Here is a 17500-nt window from a genome sequence, read left to right on the forward strand (position 1 = left end):
AAAACGTGGATAGCACTACATCACACTGTTGAACTGGACCCTGAGAGAGAGGAGAAAAGTGAGAGAGAAGGAGGAAGCAGACAGAGAGACAGAGGGTTGTATTCAGTGGGAAGCGATAAAGCATGACTTGAAGCAAAACGGTACACTATTAGACAACACAGCACGGGTAGTTATCAGTTTGGCTTTCAGCCCAGGAGCCGAATACGGCAGATGAATTGATAAACATTTCAAATGCTATTCCGCAAAGTTTAGATTTTGGGTAAGACCTATACATCGTGATCGATACAACGAAGTTTCCATCAGTACGTCTTCATTGACATTTCCCTTGTGTAAACATGAACGAGAAGCAAGGCATTCAAGACTCACTTGTGATACACACTAAAAGAATAAATAAAGAAAAAAAACGCACAATATTTTTAATCGTTAAAATGTGTTCTGTATTTGCTATCATTAAGCTTCGGATTAACAAAAAAGAGAGGCATAAACGCAGATTCGAACCAAATATGTAAGGGTCGAGAAAAATAGACTTACTGCGCTGCGTTAAAACATTTAAACATGTTGTTTTTTTAAGCAAGATAAATCGACATTCGAGGCGATAACAGTGTTTCAATCATGTTATTTTGGTATACCTCGGGCATTCAAAAAATTCTTTAAAGTCCGCGGTAAAGGAGACGTTGCCATCGCAACATGTCGCTGTTTCCTCTAGATCTGCGGAGATCCGTTTTTGACAGGCTTTATTAACATTCGGAAACTACGGCATGCTCCATTCAATTTCTCTTTTATGTTCATTCTAGTTAATTCAGTATCCACTTGAAAACATTCATATGGAGTAAACACGTCGATGATGTAGCCATTGTCACTGTGTGTTCTGTCCAGAATTTGTATTTGTATTTGTTGTATTTGTATTTCTTTTTATCACATCAGATTTCTCTGTGTGAAATTCGGGCCCGTTCCCCAGGGAGAGCGCGTCGCTACACTACAGCGCCACCCATTTTTTTGTATTTTTAGTTTTATTTGTTTTTCCTATCGAAGTGGATTTTTCTACAGAATTTTGCCAGGAACAACCCTTTTGTTGCCGTGAGTTCTTTTACGTGCGCTAAATGCATGCTGCACACGGGACCTCGGTTTATCGTCTCATCCGAATGACTAGCGTCCAGACCACCACTCAAGGTCTAGTGGAGGGGGAGAAAATATCGGCGGCTGAACCGTGATTCGAACCAGCGCACTCAGATTCTCTCGCTTCCAAGGCGGACGCCTTACCTCTAGGCCATCACTCCACTGTATGTCTTTTCTTTTAAGTGCGAACAAGAAAACGAAAAAAAAGAAAGAGATGAAGCTGTCTTCAAACCTATTTTCTGAATCTGGATCCTCAACGAAATAAACCGTTCATGAACCGGAAATACAGCTTAATCCGAAAGACTCACAACCTATCATTGGTGCGTCTGTAAAGATTTTTTTCCCAAATATTTTCAATACAATTTTGGTATTGCCAGACAAATCATTTCCAGAGAAAATGACAATGTCAAAGTTCACCACACACACACACACACACACACACACACACACACACACACTCGAACACCAGGTTATTACATTAGGCTCACATTGTTTACCCAAGTGAGTCAAAAAGAGGATGAAAATGCATGCTATATTTCACTGGTCTGCTCTGTGTGGTTTGTCTTTTTAAAAAGTTATTTTCAAATAAGGGAAGGGATGTTTGGTTGTTGGCTTCATTATTATTTTGACCAAAAAAAAAAAAAAAAAAAAAAAAGACTAGAAGAGACACGCCAATTTAAAGAAAGTACCAGAGAATTGATCTCAGATACTTTTATTGTGACAAGGACATATGTGAAGAAATTGTCAGCATGTCATTGCCTGTTATTCTTATACATTTGAATCACATTCTTATATGGACCCCCTTTAAAATTGTTTTTAAATGTGTTTCGTTTCGTTTCGTCTGTCTGTCACACATACAGACACACAGGCACACACAGACACAGACACAGACACACACCCCCACACATAGTGAATAGACGTTAAACTGAAGAAAACACACACACACACACACACACACACACACACACACACACACACACACACACACACACACACACACACACACACACACACACACACACACACACACACACACACACACACACACACACACACACACACAAAACAAGACAGACAGACAGAAAGTCAGAAAGCAGCTAGAATGCCCATTTACACAGACAGATCAAAACATCAATTTAATTAATCCTCTACAGCACGGAAGTGAAAAAACAACACACACACACACACACACACACACACACACACACACACGTGTGTGTGTGTGTGTGTGTGTGTGTGTGTGTGTGTGTGTGTGTGTGTGTGTGTGTGAGCAAATAATTGAAAAAACAAACAAAAGCAACAACAACAAAAAACAAACAAAACAAAAACAAACAAACAAACAAACAAACAAAAAAACACACTAAGAAACAAACAAAAAAACCACTACCATTGGTTATCCATACCTCGGGGCCCTCTCACACGCACCGCCAACTGCCCGGCCCCAGCCCCGTGGGTTTCCACCAGGAACGTGGATTGGAAGCTGTACAACACCCCATCCTCGATGCCTGGCCCGAACACGCGAACCTTGCTGGCGTCTGGCGGCTCCCCAACACGTACGACAAAGGGACTTCCTGCACGGAGGACATGTCGGACATGGACACGTGTTACCAGTTTCAAATGTTTTTTTTTGTTTGTTTGGGGTTTTTTTTGGAAGGGGGGAGAGGGGGGGTTGTGGGGTGTGTATATATTTCAGTATCAGTATCAGTATCTGTAGCTCAAGGAGGCGTCACTGCGTTCGGTCAAATCCATATACTCTATACCACATCTGCCAAGCAGATGCCTGACCAGCAGCGTAACCCAATGCGCTTGAGAAAAAATAAATAAACAAAAAAAAAAAAATTAAAAATAAATAAATAAATAAATAAAGATAATAGATAAATATATATTTCAAAATGCTCTTTTATTAAAGTTAGCTAGTTATGTGTTAAATAGTCCGGTTGGTTGTTTATTGCAGGTCCCCACATCAACCTCTATTCAAATAATAATCTACAGAAGTAGTGCATACAATATTTGATTATTGATTAATTTTCTTTGTCCCAATCCCGCTTCCTTCGTCCCCCCTCTGACACACACCCTTCCAATATTATGTTTTTTTTCTTTCTCCAATCACTGACACTCACCCTCTCCATTTTACATTTTGTACTCTCTCTCTCTCTCTCTCTCTCTCTCTCTCTCTCTCCTTTCTTAGTCCCCTCCCCCTCGCCCCCCCCCCCTTCCGTCCACCTCAACCACCTCCATTTTGCGGTCCACCTCAACCACCTCCATTTTCATTTGAATATGTAGAAATGATGGTTTCTAATTAATAATAAAAATCATCATCAACTGATAGAAATGATAATAATCCAAATAATATTAATAATATCATTTATTTTCAGTCTAATATCATCATCTTTGATGAACATACTATAAATAAATAAACGAAACGATGTCGGACATGTATTTCACGTCATTCGTTAGTGTCCAGCCGACCTCAGAGGGACTACCAACTATTATATATATATATATATATATATATATATATATATATATATAAATATAAACCATGTTCAGAAATAACACGTGTATGTGCTCTCTCCAGAAAGAGCATGGTACACTTCTCTCCGCAGAGTGCAACAGTTCCGCACACGTTTTAACTGCTCTCAGCAGACACAAGAGCTGCTCTGACACATGCATTGCTCCCACCTGACACGTGAACTGCTCCTCCCCACCTGATACATGAACTGCTCCCACCTGTACACAAACTGAAAGAACCCGTGTCAAATCTATCAGAAAGAACTACTACTACTACTTCTCCTTCTTCTTCTTGTTCTTCATCTTCTTCTTCTGCTGCTGCTGGTGCTGTTCTCTTAATGAAAATCCGTTAAAAGCCACTGCGGTGCCACACAGGATTATTCACCAGATCCTGCCTGGTCAGTCGGTTGCGCGTCTTCGTTGCCTGGTTCTCAAGTTCATTCTGACCTAACAATATCACATGAACACGTCGATCCAAAATTTGAAAAAAAGGGAGGGGGGGGGGGGGGGGGGAGGGGGAGAGGGGGGGGGGGGGAAGGCAACATCCACAAGACAACCAGCCATACGGACAACAAACGAAATACATTCATACATCATTGGAATGAATGAGCACAGGAAACGAATGATTTTGTTTTTGTTGTTGCTGCTGCTGCTGCTGCTGCCCCGTCATCTGTACCGTTTCAGTGGCATTGCTCCACGCCGCTCATTCCGAGCCCCCCCCCCCCCCCCCCCCCCCCCACACACACACACACACAGCCACACCTGGGTTCGTCTGTCACACTCCCAACGTCTGCAGTCCGCAAGGAACCACCGATGTTGGGTCGCCAGGAGGCCACACACCAGAGGAGATCCTGCACTGCTGCTGAGCCACTTTGGTGGTGTTCAGTGGTGCCTGTTCTGATTTAACGTACTTAGGACACCACCTAATAAGGCCCCTACTAACGACAATAATGGCTTAGTCGTGGAGCCAGACTGAGTGAGCGTCCCTCCCAGAGTGGAGACCGCCACCACGTCCCTCAAACAACAGCCCCCCATGAATCTGCCGACACTGAAGACATTGACAGGACTCACCCCAAGCACGGAAGTGGATGGGTATCGAAACTGTGGTCACCATGACAGCAGGGCATGAAAGGCCACAGACTTTGGGACATTTTTGCTTATATGTGTAATGATGAAGGAGGAGGAGGATGACATTGATGATGACGACGTTGCTATGGAGGTCCATTTTGATTTGGGACTTCGTGACAAGGCTGTACTCTACGCTTCCTTTCATGATGATATCCCGGCGTCAACCAGGCCCGAGAGATACAGACACTTGCAGTGTTGGTCAGGTAATTAGAGCAGCACACCTAGACTCATCCGTGAAGTGGATGATACTCGACTGTGTGGTCCCACTCTCCCCATTTAAGCCCAAAGCACACTCAACTCTGGGTAGGAGCCGGCCGCAGGCCGTAAAAACCCACCCCTGCTGGGATTCGAACCCGCGTCCTCCCAGCCGTCAGTCCGCAACGCTAACCACTTCGCCACGGCACGTGGTCAGGAAACGAATGATGAACACGTGAAGCCAGCCACGCTTTTCAGTCGGCTGTGACTACCTGTTGTGCTAATAAAGGATTGCCTTGTTTGTGAAGTGAAGCTCTTAGAGCTCGGTCTCTGACCGAGAGATAGGCGCTATACAATTACAAGTATCCAAATCAATCAATCAGTCAACTAAACCACTGATCATACCTGGTACGTGCGCGCCGTCATATTTGACCTGCAGCAGGTGTTTTTCGGCCAGGGTTGGTTGGATGCAGAGGGTGTAATGATGACCTTCGTTCTGCTTCACGTCCACTTTCGCCCCCTGGCGGTGATTGGAGCACGTCGCCGTTACCTCCCCTGGCATACGTGGGGATTATATTACCAACATGTAAAGAACGGGCGTCTGTACATAAAGGCATGTACACATGCATATTGTTATGTTTTAGAGGGAAGCACACATACACAGACACATGCACACAGATACTTCAGTCATACATGCATGCGTGCACGCACACAGAAATGCAAGCACTCTCTCTCTCTCTCTCTCTCTCTCTCTCTCTCTCTCTCTTTCCTTCCTCATGACTTTCCACCTCAACCGCCTCCTATTCTGTTGAATTGTTCTTACCCTGCCATTGATTTTCAGAAATGACGATTTCTAAGTAATAATGACAATAATCACGATAATCATGATAATAATAATAATATTTGTATATTGTATTTCTTTTTATCACAACAGATTTCTCTGTGTGAAATTAGGGTTGCTCTCCCAAGGAAGAGCGCGTCGCTATACTAAGGCGGTACCCTTTTTTTGTATTTTTTCCTGCGTGCAGTTTTGTTTTGTTTTTTTGTGTGTGTGTTTTTCCTATCGAAGTGGATTTTTCTACAGAATTTTGCCAGGAACAACCTTTTTGTTTCCGTGGGTTCTTTTACGTGCGCTAAGTGCATGCTGCACACGGGACCTCGGTTTATCGTCTCATCCGAATGACTAGCGTCCAGACCACCACTCAAGGTCTAGTGGAGGGGGAGAAAATATTGGCGGCTGAGCCGTGATTCGAACCAGCGCGCTCAGATTCTCTCGCTTCCTAGGCGGATGCGTTACCTCTAGGCCATCACTCCACTTAATACTGATGATGATGATGATGGTGATGATGATAATAATAATAATAATAATAATAACAATGATTATAATATCATTTAATTTCAGTCTAATATCATCATCATAGATGAACAGACTTTAGATAAATAAACGAACGAACGGGGAACAAGTAACACAATGCAATGCAATGCAATGCAGTGCAATACAAGCTACCTAACAAGCCATCCAAGTCGGCCTACCTGGTCCCGCCTCTTTCGTGTCCACAAAGACACGCAGTTCGCTCCCCGCAATGCCTCCTTTCAACCCCTCGCCCGTGACCTTGACCTTGCTGACGTCACCTTTGGAGGTCACGGTGACCTTGTGCGGACACCCGGGCACCAGGATGTCGGACCAGTAGACGTAGAGAAGGAATCCACCTGAAAAAAACATGCCGACAAAAACGAGAAGTGCTGACCAGCGAGCTCGAGCGCACGCACGCGGCACAAGCACGTGCATGCAAGCGTACATCCTGGAAGAGAACTAAAGCAACGGAGACCTATGGGGACACACACACACACACACACACACACACACACACACACACACACACACACACACACACACACACACACACACACACACACCACACACAGACTTATACATGTAAACCACACAAAGGCACAGAAACAGACACATGCACAGACGCAGGCACATACACACGCGCGTGCAAAGACACATGCACACACACATACATACATACATACATACATACACGTGCAGACTTACGCACACAAGCACACACACACACACACACTCATCACCCACACACACACACACACACACACACACACACACACACATGCATGCATGCACGCTTGCATGGCCTAGCAAGGTTGGGTGCCAAAAAACAGACATACACACACATACACACAAACACACACACGCGTACACAAACAAACAAACGACACACACACACACACACACACACACACACACACACACACACACACACACTTTCTTACCTGGATAAGCCGGGGTATATGTACACCTGTAGCGGTCGTACTTTATCGGCGTAATGTCAACAGGTAGAGATGTCCGAACTCCCTTCAGTTCAACTCTCACCTTACCTGCCATGGCATAGCAATTTCCCAATCAGTCTATCACTTTTATCTTTGTTTATCTCGGCTAACTTAATTTTATTGTAGCCAAGCGCTGAGCTGATTCACTGACTGTTTACGACACCAGCTATAGCAGACGCCGTTTTTGCAACTAACAGCCGGTCTTCAATGACCCGCCCAGAAGGTGTGACGCCATTCCCGGTTTACATGCAAAGCCCATTCTAAACCTATTCCCTAAACATCTATTAAATCAAGCCCTTTACCACCAAGTGTACTTTGTTACAACTTGTAATTATAAATCACAGTCCCTAGCCAAGCCGTACTCTATCACATTATCATGCATGTCACTGGCGAACAGTTTCTTTCCCATACATCATGATAATTATACGCAATGAACATAAGCAAAATGAACATCCCCCCCACCACCACCACCGAAATTGGCTTTACTATATTTTATTTCATTCATATTATCTATTTTCATTGAAAGCTTTGCATGTCTGTAACAACATTGCTTCCTTTTTTTTCTGTCGATGCAAATTTGTGCACGCTTCAATCTTGGGGATAATTAGAAAAAAAACAACAAAAAAACAATTTACCACGGTACAGTTAACTGCCCCGGTAACGGCGCCTGGTGGGTAAAGGGTGGAGTTTTTTTCCGATCTTCCAGGTCAACATATGTGCAGACCTGCTTGTGCCTGAACCCCCTTCGTGTGTACACGCAAGCAGAAGATCAAACATGCACGTTAAAGATCCTGAAATGCATGTCAGCGTTTGGTGGGTTATAGAAACAAGAACATATCCTGCGTGCACACCACCGAAAACGGAGAATGGCTGCCTACATAGCGGGGTAAAAACGGACATACACGTAAAAGCCAACTCGTGTGTATGCGCATGCTTTCAGTTTTCCACATGACTCATTATCATCATGTTTAAAACCTTCATCTTTTAGTGTGGTGTATAGTAGACGCTGTCCAGGGTGGTGACTGGAACAAACACACCAGCACGTGTCTATCTTCGGAAATAAAATATTGTTGTCTTTTTACGTCTCCTCTCGTCTCGTGTCTTGTCTTGATTTGTCTTGTCTTTCCTTGTCTTGTTTTGTCTTGCCTCGCCTTGCCTTGCCTTGTTTGGTCTTGTCTTGTCTTGCTTTGCCTTGCCTTGCTTTGCCTTGCCTTGTTTGGTCCTGCCTTGCCTTGCCTTGCCTTGCCTTGTCTTGTTTGTCTTGTCTTGTCTTGTCTTGCCTTGTCTTGTTTGTCTTGCCTTGTCTTGTTTTGTCTTGTCTCGTCACTCCACGTCTTGTCTCGTCTTTGTCTCGTCTCGTCTTTGTCTCGTCTCGTCTCGTTTTTGTATCGTCTAGTCTCGTCTTTGTTTCGTCTTTGTATCGTCTCGTCTTTGTTTCGTCTCGTCTCATCTTTGTCTCGTCTCGTCTATGTTTCGTCTTTGTTTCGTGTTTGTATCGTCTCGTCTCGTCTTTGTTTCGTCTTTGTCTCGTCTCGTCTTGTCTTTGTCTCGTCTCGTCTTTGTTTCGTCTTTGTCTCGTCTCGTCTCGTCTTTGTCTCGTCTTTGTCTTGTCTCGCCCTGTCTCACTCACCGGAGCCAGCCCTCCTCCCGTCCACCACGAACTCCGCCGTCACCGTTGCCCTGGCAACCTCCGCTCCCTGTCCCGTCAGGATGACCTTGCTGGCGTCCACCGGAAGGGGCGGGCCCATGCAGTAACCCAGCAGGGGAGAGCACTCCAACGCTGCTTCCGACCAGTACATGTGAATGTAATGCTCTCCTGTAAAAAAAAAAAAAAGGAGAAGTAAATTATGTAAAAATAAGATAGTCATAAATAAATGAAGAAAGAAAGAAATGAATAAATGAATAAAACATTGGGGTACAATGAATGATTAAATATTATCCATTCGCCAGCAGGGACAAGCACTCAAGTACATATGAACGTAATGCTTCCCTGGGGAAAACATGTTTATTCCATTTTTTTTTTAATCCGTGAAAAGACAAAAAAACAAACCGATTTAGATACATATAACAGTCACGATAGCATGCAAAAACAATCAACCCACATAACTTATAAAACTTCATAAAGAATGTTCATGACTTTTTCATTCGAAGAAAAGAAATCAATTAAACAGGACAAAAGATATCAATCAAACAAGACAAAGGATACTAATCAAACAAAACAAAAGATATACACTAAACAAGATGAAAATATTGATAAACAATACAAAACATATCAATCAAACAAGACACAATCACGTGCCCGGAAGCTGGGCCCAGAGAAGGGTGTCTGCCAAAAAAAAAAAAAAAAAAAAAAAAAAAAAGAAAAAAAGTCTTTCTAGATTTGCCAATGTCAGAAAAGTATGATATGTACGATGAGTGTTGAACTGTATCTGTGTGTGTGTGTGTGTGTGTGTGTGTGTGTGTGTGTGTGTGTGTGTGTGTGTGTGTGTGTGTGTGTGTGTGTGTGTGTGTGTGTGTGTGTGAGAGAGAGAGAGAGAGAGAGTGCGTGTGTGTGCTTGCTTCTCCTTTATCTAACATTCTTCCCAAGTTATGAATAACAAAGTACTATGAAATGGAAAATGAAAACAAAGTCAATAATCTCTCTCTCTCTCTCTCTCTCTCTCTCTCTCTCTCTCTCTCTGTGTGTGTGTGTGTGTGTGTGTGTGTGTGTGTGTGTGTGCTATGAAATGGTAAATATAAACACAGTCAATAATCTCTCTCTCTCTCTCTCTCTCTCTCTCTCTCTCTCTCTCTATATCTATATATATATATATATATATATATATATATACTATGAAATGGAAAATGGAAACAAAGTCAATAATCTCTCTCTCTCTCTCTCTCTCTCTCTCTCTCTCAGTACTATGAAAATTGTTGGTAAATGTAAACAAAGTCAATAATCTCTCTGTCTCTCTCTGTCTCTGTCTCTCTCTCTCCCCTCGCTCTTATTCTGCTTTTGACAATCTGTCCCGTCACATTCCGCACCTTCACGAACGGCCCTGAAGGTGACCACGGCTCGCTCACTCGTCTGGTTCACGTGCACCGGCAGCTTGCCCTGAGGGGAGAGCACCTCGGCCGTCAAGGTACCTGTGGGGAAACAGAGTGACACGCCTTGAGTTGTGTGACGCGTTCCACGTTTCCTTGTCTGCACAGCCAATCCAAGCAGGCATTCGCTCGTGGGGATGGGTTGCACGAGCCGACCTTTGCTTAGAGCTGAGAATGTTCCTAAGTATGTGGAGTTTACTGTGCAGTTAGGAACATTCTTAACGATAAGCAAGCTTAGCTCTGCTAAGTTCGCTCATTCAACCCACTCAAGGAGCGTGTCAGTGATGAAAATGCCCAGCAAACCTTTGGTTTTCGAACGCACTTTTTTTTTCTTTTTCTTTTTTTCATTCTTTAATTTTGTGTTTTCGCCCCCTCTTTCCTTTCAACTTTATCGATAGAATGTCATTCTATTATCACCATCGATATCATTATCACCTCCTCCCTCTTTCCTTTCAACTTCATCGATATAATGTCATTCTATTATCACCATCTGTATCATCATCACCTTCCTCCCTCTTTCCTTTCAACTTCATCGATGTAACGTCATTTTACTATCACCATCTAGTGGTAAGAAACTCTTGGGAGAGCTGGATAGTACAAGGTCCTCAGAGAAGAAGCCCCCCTCAGTCAAGTGTTTCGGCCCTTCACTCCTCACACTCTAAGGGGGCCGGGCCGCACTCAGATTATGACTCCTGGATGCCCTTGTATTACCGCCTTTCTTTCTTTTTTCTTTTTTCCCCTGGTCCTCAGCAGGATCGAACCCGCGCCTCCAGGGTGGTCGCCACTTCAGGACTGTCACCTTTTCCGACAGACGTTTTAACCCCTGAGCCATCGTTCACCTAGTTTGAGTTGGGAATTTAAATCCTTATGAAGTGTACTTTCATTCCTCCTCGACCAGATCCAGCTGGAACTCTTTTCTGCTACTTCTGCCACTGCCTTGAGAGCCCGTGTCCTCTCTGTGCCAGAAATCGACAGCTGTTTCATGAGGCTGTAGGCAGATGCGCCCACAAACCCTCTTGCACCAATCTCTATGGCGAGGACTTTGGCTTGGAAGCCAGATTCTCTCAGGCTGCTGGCTAGACTAGCACACTACTCGGTCCTTGTAGATGTGGGGATTTTTTTTTACATTATTATTTATTTATTCATTTGTGTAAGCTTATCTATTATTTATTCACCTTTTTTTCTCCTCAAGGCCTGACTAAGCGCGTTGGGTTACGCTGCTAGTCAGGCATCTGCTTGGCAGATGTGGTGTAGCGTATATGGATTTGTCCGAACGTAGATGTGGGCTTCCTCCATGCTGCTTTCGTATGACACAGTGAGCTCAATCAGAATCGCTTGTTTCGTTGCCTTGGGGTACACCTATACCGTTTGAGGTTGGCACCGAGTTGGAATAAGACCAACATGTCATTCACTGCTGTTGCTGGAGTCGTCTTGTCTTAGAAACGACAAAAAAAATGTTTGCTGGCTAGAATAGCATCCTCCTCGGGTCTTGTAGATGTGGGCTTCCTCCATTCTGCTTTCGTATGGCACAGTGAGCTCAATCAGAATCGCTTGTTTCGTTGCCTTGGGGTGAAGTACATCATCACCTTCCTCCTTCCTCTTCCTTCTCCTTCCTTTTAATCCACCACCGTCTAACTGGAAAGCATTTTCATTTGGATTACAAACGATACCGTAAACACGGCTAACACTGGTTTGAAAGTTCTTTGATTTGTCTCTGCACAAGATTCAGCGCTATATGAATACTAGTTATTGCTATTATTATTATTAACTCATTCAGTACGGCCAGTCCTCTCTTCTCCTCTACACAGACCCCTCGGATATCCAGTGGGTGTCTGAATGACCCAACCTTTAGCTTCCGTCGTCAGAATTGTGGTATTCTTTGTCAACATTCACCTCTTCAGTATGAGAGCCTTCCACTTGCAATATTTTGATGATGGTAATTGGGGTGAAACGCTGTTCACGTCTTTTCTTTCGCCGTTCGTATGGAGAGAGTTAACACATGATATCGTGACTCCAATATTCACATATAACATCATGCACAACAAACAACAAAAAGAAGAAGAAACAAAACAACACTCACCAGGACCAGCCTGAGAAATGTCAAAGGTGAACGTGGTGGGGAGGTCATAGGGCAGGGCCAGGTGGTCACGGTCATCCCGAAGGTCAGTGAGGTCATCCAGCAGGACCACCAAAGATCGGTCCGTCACCCGGGCCCTGAAAGGGCTGCCTGCCTCACGGCACAGGGAGAGAGAGGGGGTTCTTCATCACCACAGGCACACATATCATCACACACACACACACTCTCTCTCTCTCTCGCACACACACACACACACACACACACACACACACACACACACACCACACACACACTCTCTCTCACTCACAAACACACACACATACACACACACTCTCTCTCTCTTTCTCACGCACACACACAATGACACACGGACAGACCACACACACACACACACACACACACACACACACACACACACACACACACAGAGCACATACACACACAAACACTCTATCTCTCTCTCACTATCTCTCTCACCACCAGCATCCCACACACTCACGCCCACTCTCTCTCTCTCTCTCTCTCTCACACACACACACACACACACACACACACACACACACACACACACACACACACACACACACACACAACACACACACACTATCTCTCTCTCTCTCTCTCTCTCTCTCTCTCTCACACATGGTGACACACGGATACACACACACACATACACACGGTGACACACACACACACACACACACACACACACACACACACACACACACACACAAGCGCGCGCGCACGCGTGCGCGAACAAAGGCAGACACAGACAGAGAGGCAAAGGAAGAGATGCAGAGACGGAGAGAGGGGGGAGAGACAGAGGAGGGGGGGGGGGGGCGGATGGAGGGGGGGAGGGGGTTAGAAGAAGGGAGACAAACAATACAAACCCTGGCAGACCAACAGACACACGATGTGAATGAAATAAACAGTGTTCACAATGAGAACAGGACGTGACTGTCCAATAACAATGGGAATTCCTCTGAAGAAGAAGAAGAGAAGGAGGAGGAGGAGAAGGAGGAGGAGATGGAGGAGGAGAAGGAGGAGGAGATGGAGGCAAGGAGAAACAGAGGCCCAGTGACGTGGAACTGCAGACAGCCACCCAGACATACGTACAGACAGAAAGACAGGCAGGCAGGCATAGGAATACCCAATCTTAGTAACACGACATCCGGTTGCTCCAAATAAAAAGTTGTTTTTTTTAATTATAAAATCTGCTTACAGAAAAAGAAATTAAAAAAAAACAACCACACACACAAAAACAAAAACAAGCAAACAAAACAACAACAACAACAAAAAACAAAAAAAACACACAACAAAAACACATACACAAAAAACACATAAAAAAAAAACAGACGGGTAGTGAGGACATCATTTTGTGTTGAAGCGTGCACAGGTAAGTAACTGGTCAGTGCTAAAAAATATTATTTTTTAGGGTTTCACGCAAACATAAATTAGTTGTGCAGAAGCAGACTATCCATCAGTGCAACTGTTCACGAGAATAAAAAAGTGAAAAACAAACGGAGGAAAAAACATCGCAATTTAATTAACAGTAAAGATGGAAATATCAGTATGAAACTTAGCAGGGAAATAGGGTTAATTACGGATCGAGATTAATCGTATTTTAGTGTGTGTGTGTGTGTTTTAACACTAACACACACACACACAAACACACACACACACACACACACACACACACACACACACACACACACACACACCTCACCACACTACACTACATTCAATACACACATGCGCACGCGCGCACACGCACATACACACAAAAACGACAACGACAACAACAACAACAACACACACACATGCACGCCATACGCGCGCACCTAATCTTATACGCACGTTTCAATAAGTATATACCAAGAAACAAATACGCTAAGGATAGAGCTCTGAAGAATAATACCTCTCCATGTCATGCTTTTTAAAACAAGATTAATCAGAGTAGACAACAGCAACAACAACACCAAACGAATAACTAGCATTGCTACAACACCGATCGCAGTTTCCTGTGGTAACTACAGGACTTGAATGGCAGAAGGGTGGATCTCATTAAAAGAAATCAAAACGCAGTCAAACAAACATTGAAATATAAACTAAAATGAGAGAGTGAGAGAGAATTCTTGTATTGGTTAAAAAAAAAAACAAACAAAAAAATAAAAAATAAAAAAACACGTACGCCCGTGCCGATCTCGTTCAGGTCAGATTCATTCGTCAACTTCCTGACAACCGCAGCAGCTAGGACACTTGTTTGTGCTTCCGTCCTGTCAAGGCTAGATTATGTCAACTCTCTTCTTGCTGGCTGTCCTTAGCGATACTTGGACAGGTTGCAAAAGGCACAGAACACAGCTGCAAGGCTTATCATTAAAGCGAAGAAACGAGACCCATGTCACGCCCTTTACTTAGAACCTTACACTGGCTCCCTGTTGAAGCACGCATACATTATAAATCATCTCTCTTTTGCCGCAATTTCTTCTCCGATTTTTTATGATTCAGCAAACCATATTTACGATCTTCTGTCTGTCTACTCGCCTTCTCGGCCACTTCGTTTGTCCACAGATCAACTAATTCCATGTATACCGCACAAAGATATTTGGAGAACGCGCTTTTACTTTCACGGCACCCAGGCAATGGAACTCTTCAATGGAACTCCTTGCCACTTGACACTCGCCACATCAGATCAAAACCAATGTTAAAAAAACCCATTAAAGACCTATCTAGTTCAATAGTAAAACAAACGACGAACACCTCTCTCTTCATGCGACACATGCATACAGGTATGTGTCCTATTGTGCTGAGACCATTGTTTTACTGTCGTAAGTCTATTGTATTCATGTTGCTAGAGTTCTAGTGCTTTCCCGGAGTAATAATATGCACGGTAGATATTGTTTGTATATGCGTTGTGCAGACTTAGTGGGAAGTGCTATCAAAATTATTACTTCATATGCTTGTGGTGTCTTTTTTGAATTGGTTATTTTTGTGTTGTGTTTTATTTCACCCGAGTAGACGACGTTTTATGTTGTGTGTGCAATGTGCAGTTACGTGTTTGTCTGTCTCTATTGATTCTCTGTGTCGTTTTTTAGCACTTAAGTTGATTTTTATTGGTGTGTGTGTGTGTGTGTGTGTGTGTGTGTGTGTGTGTGTGTGTGTGTGTGTGTGTGTGTGTGTGTGTGTGTGTGAGAGAGATAGAGAGAGAGAGAGAGACCGAGAGAGAGAGAGAGAGAGAGAGAGAGAGAGTGTGATGTACAATTGTAAATGATATGTGGGAGGTAAGTCGTTTTATCTCATTTTTATCATTATATCTTTAAGATGTTATATATTCGTTGGTTGTTTTTTTTTTTTATTTGTAAAGCGCGGTGATCCTGCTTTTGAAAGTGGGGAGCAGCGCTATATAAGTCTCCACGTTATTATTATTATCATTATCATTATGATTTCACATTATCTTGTAAATAACTTTTTATTCTTATTATTGGCAAACTATAGTTCTCATTGATTTTTTATTCAACTATAGTTCTTATCAGTCCTTTTTTTGTATCAATGTCTTATTAAACTATAGATCCTATTAACTTCCTATTGAACTAGAGTTCTTCTCAACTTCAGGTGGTTGTGTCCCTGGAAAAGGATAAACACACTCAGATTTCTTCACAGTACCGAATCAAACTCTGGCTTCACAAGGGAGAGTAAAAGCGGCGAAGGGAGACGACTGCGTCCCGTTTTCCGATGCCGAGCCTTAGACACAGTGGATATGAATTCACTGCCCCTATGACTGCCAACAACAACAACAACAACAACAAAACCAACAACAACGTCTGTGGGAGCTTTCCCTTTATTTTCTGACGCTGACCTGTTTAGTGGCTGCAACCGTAAAACATAATCGGAATCTATGGTCTTCGATTACCTTTTTTTTTTAACGTCTCATTTTCATTTAGAAAAAAAAATTCTAAGTTTTATTACGGACTGGCAGTTAAAATGACAGAATGAACTCTTTGATTCTGTCATAACTCGACAAATTGATACTTTAAAAAAAAAAGAAGAAGACATAACGAGGTACTATCAGTGGTTTGGTCAACAGCTAACGCTAAACACACACACACACACACACACACACACACACCATGACATGCAGATAAGCAAAACATTATAACACCAACAACAATGAAAAGTGGCAATGAGTATGAACAAATAGATGAATTAAAAAAAACAACTAACTGATTAGATAAACAAATGAATGAAGAAATAACTAACTGAATAAATAAATAAATAAATCGATAAAACGATAAACAAATCAATCAATAACTGCGGTGAGTAGCACGCCAGGTCAGGACAACACCCATGCACAATGACGTCACATCAACCAGTACCCTTGACGTATCTCCCGCGCCATCGGACCTTAATGACGTAATAGCCCGCTTTGGGCGGGAGGTATCGGAACTCGAAAGACTTCGCGGCTAGAACACGGCGCCGCACTTGGAACTCTCTACCAACCGCTGAAAAGAAGGGCTACGGTTGTCATACAAAGCGACAGATGGAACACACACACACACACACACACACACATATATATATATATAGAATACATATAATGCCGACATAGAATGTGCCGAGTTGTTGGTATCAACCGTCCAAAAGATTACTTGTTCTAAAATTCTGAACTTTTTTTATTATTTTTTTTATTACATATCATCTATCTGCTATAAACACCATATGACTGACAATATGTTGTAAGATACATTAACTTTGTCAAAAATAGACATGTCTTGTTTATAATCACGTTGCTAAACATAACAAATGAGGAAAGGGATATATTCTCTTTTTATTCCAGATGCTAAAATAGTTTTACAAAATGATTTTAAATACTTGAATTAAACAGTCAACAAAAAACGTATGAAAGGCAATGGGAATGCTTACAAACATAATAATCATGCTGTGTGTCAATTAACAAGCTTCTTCCTTGTCGCGTAATTCAAGAATTAAAGGGAAACATGCATAATGGTGGGGGGGCGGGGGCAGTCCATATCATTCTCA

The 17500-nt window shown here is 43.0% G+C and overlaps 1 protein-coding gene across 10 annotated transcripts in view; it reads right to left on the reverse strand.

Moving 5' to 3' along the window:
- Positions 1 to 17500, reverse strand: part of LOC143289218 (filamin-A-like) — a 59303-nt gene that overhangs the window by 3193 nt on the left and 38610 nt on the right. For all 10 annotated transcript variants that reach the window (XR_013056210.1, XR_013056212.1, XR_013056207.1 and 7 more), the window contains exons 15-21: positions 12467 to 12613; positions 10327 to 10428; positions 8933 to 9118; positions 7246 to 7350; positions 6484 to 6660; positions 5356 to 5505; positions 2520 to 2687 (exon numbers count right to left, since the gene is read on the reverse strand). Coding sequence is in view for 1 of the 10 variants with exons in the window: in XM_076598172.1 (XP_076454287.1) it covers positions 2520 to 2687; positions 5356 to 5505; positions 6484 to 6660; positions 7246 to 7350; positions 8933 to 9118; positions 10327 to 10428; positions 12467 to 12613 (1035 nt within the window). In the remaining 9 variants the exon portion in view is untranslated. The remainder of the gene's footprint in view (positions 1 to 2519; positions 2688 to 5355; positions 5506 to 6483; positions 6661 to 7245; positions 7351 to 8932; positions 9119 to 10326; positions 10429 to 12466; positions 12614 to 17500) is intronic.

This window comes from Babylonia areolata, chromosome 13, assembly GCF_041734735.1.
Source record: "Babylonia areolata isolate BAREFJ2019XMU chromosome 13, ASM4173473v1, whole genome shotgun sequence".
Classification (NCBI taxonomy): domain Eukaryota; kingdom Metazoa; phylum Mollusca; class Gastropoda; order Neogastropoda; family Buccinidae; genus Babylonia; species Babylonia areolata.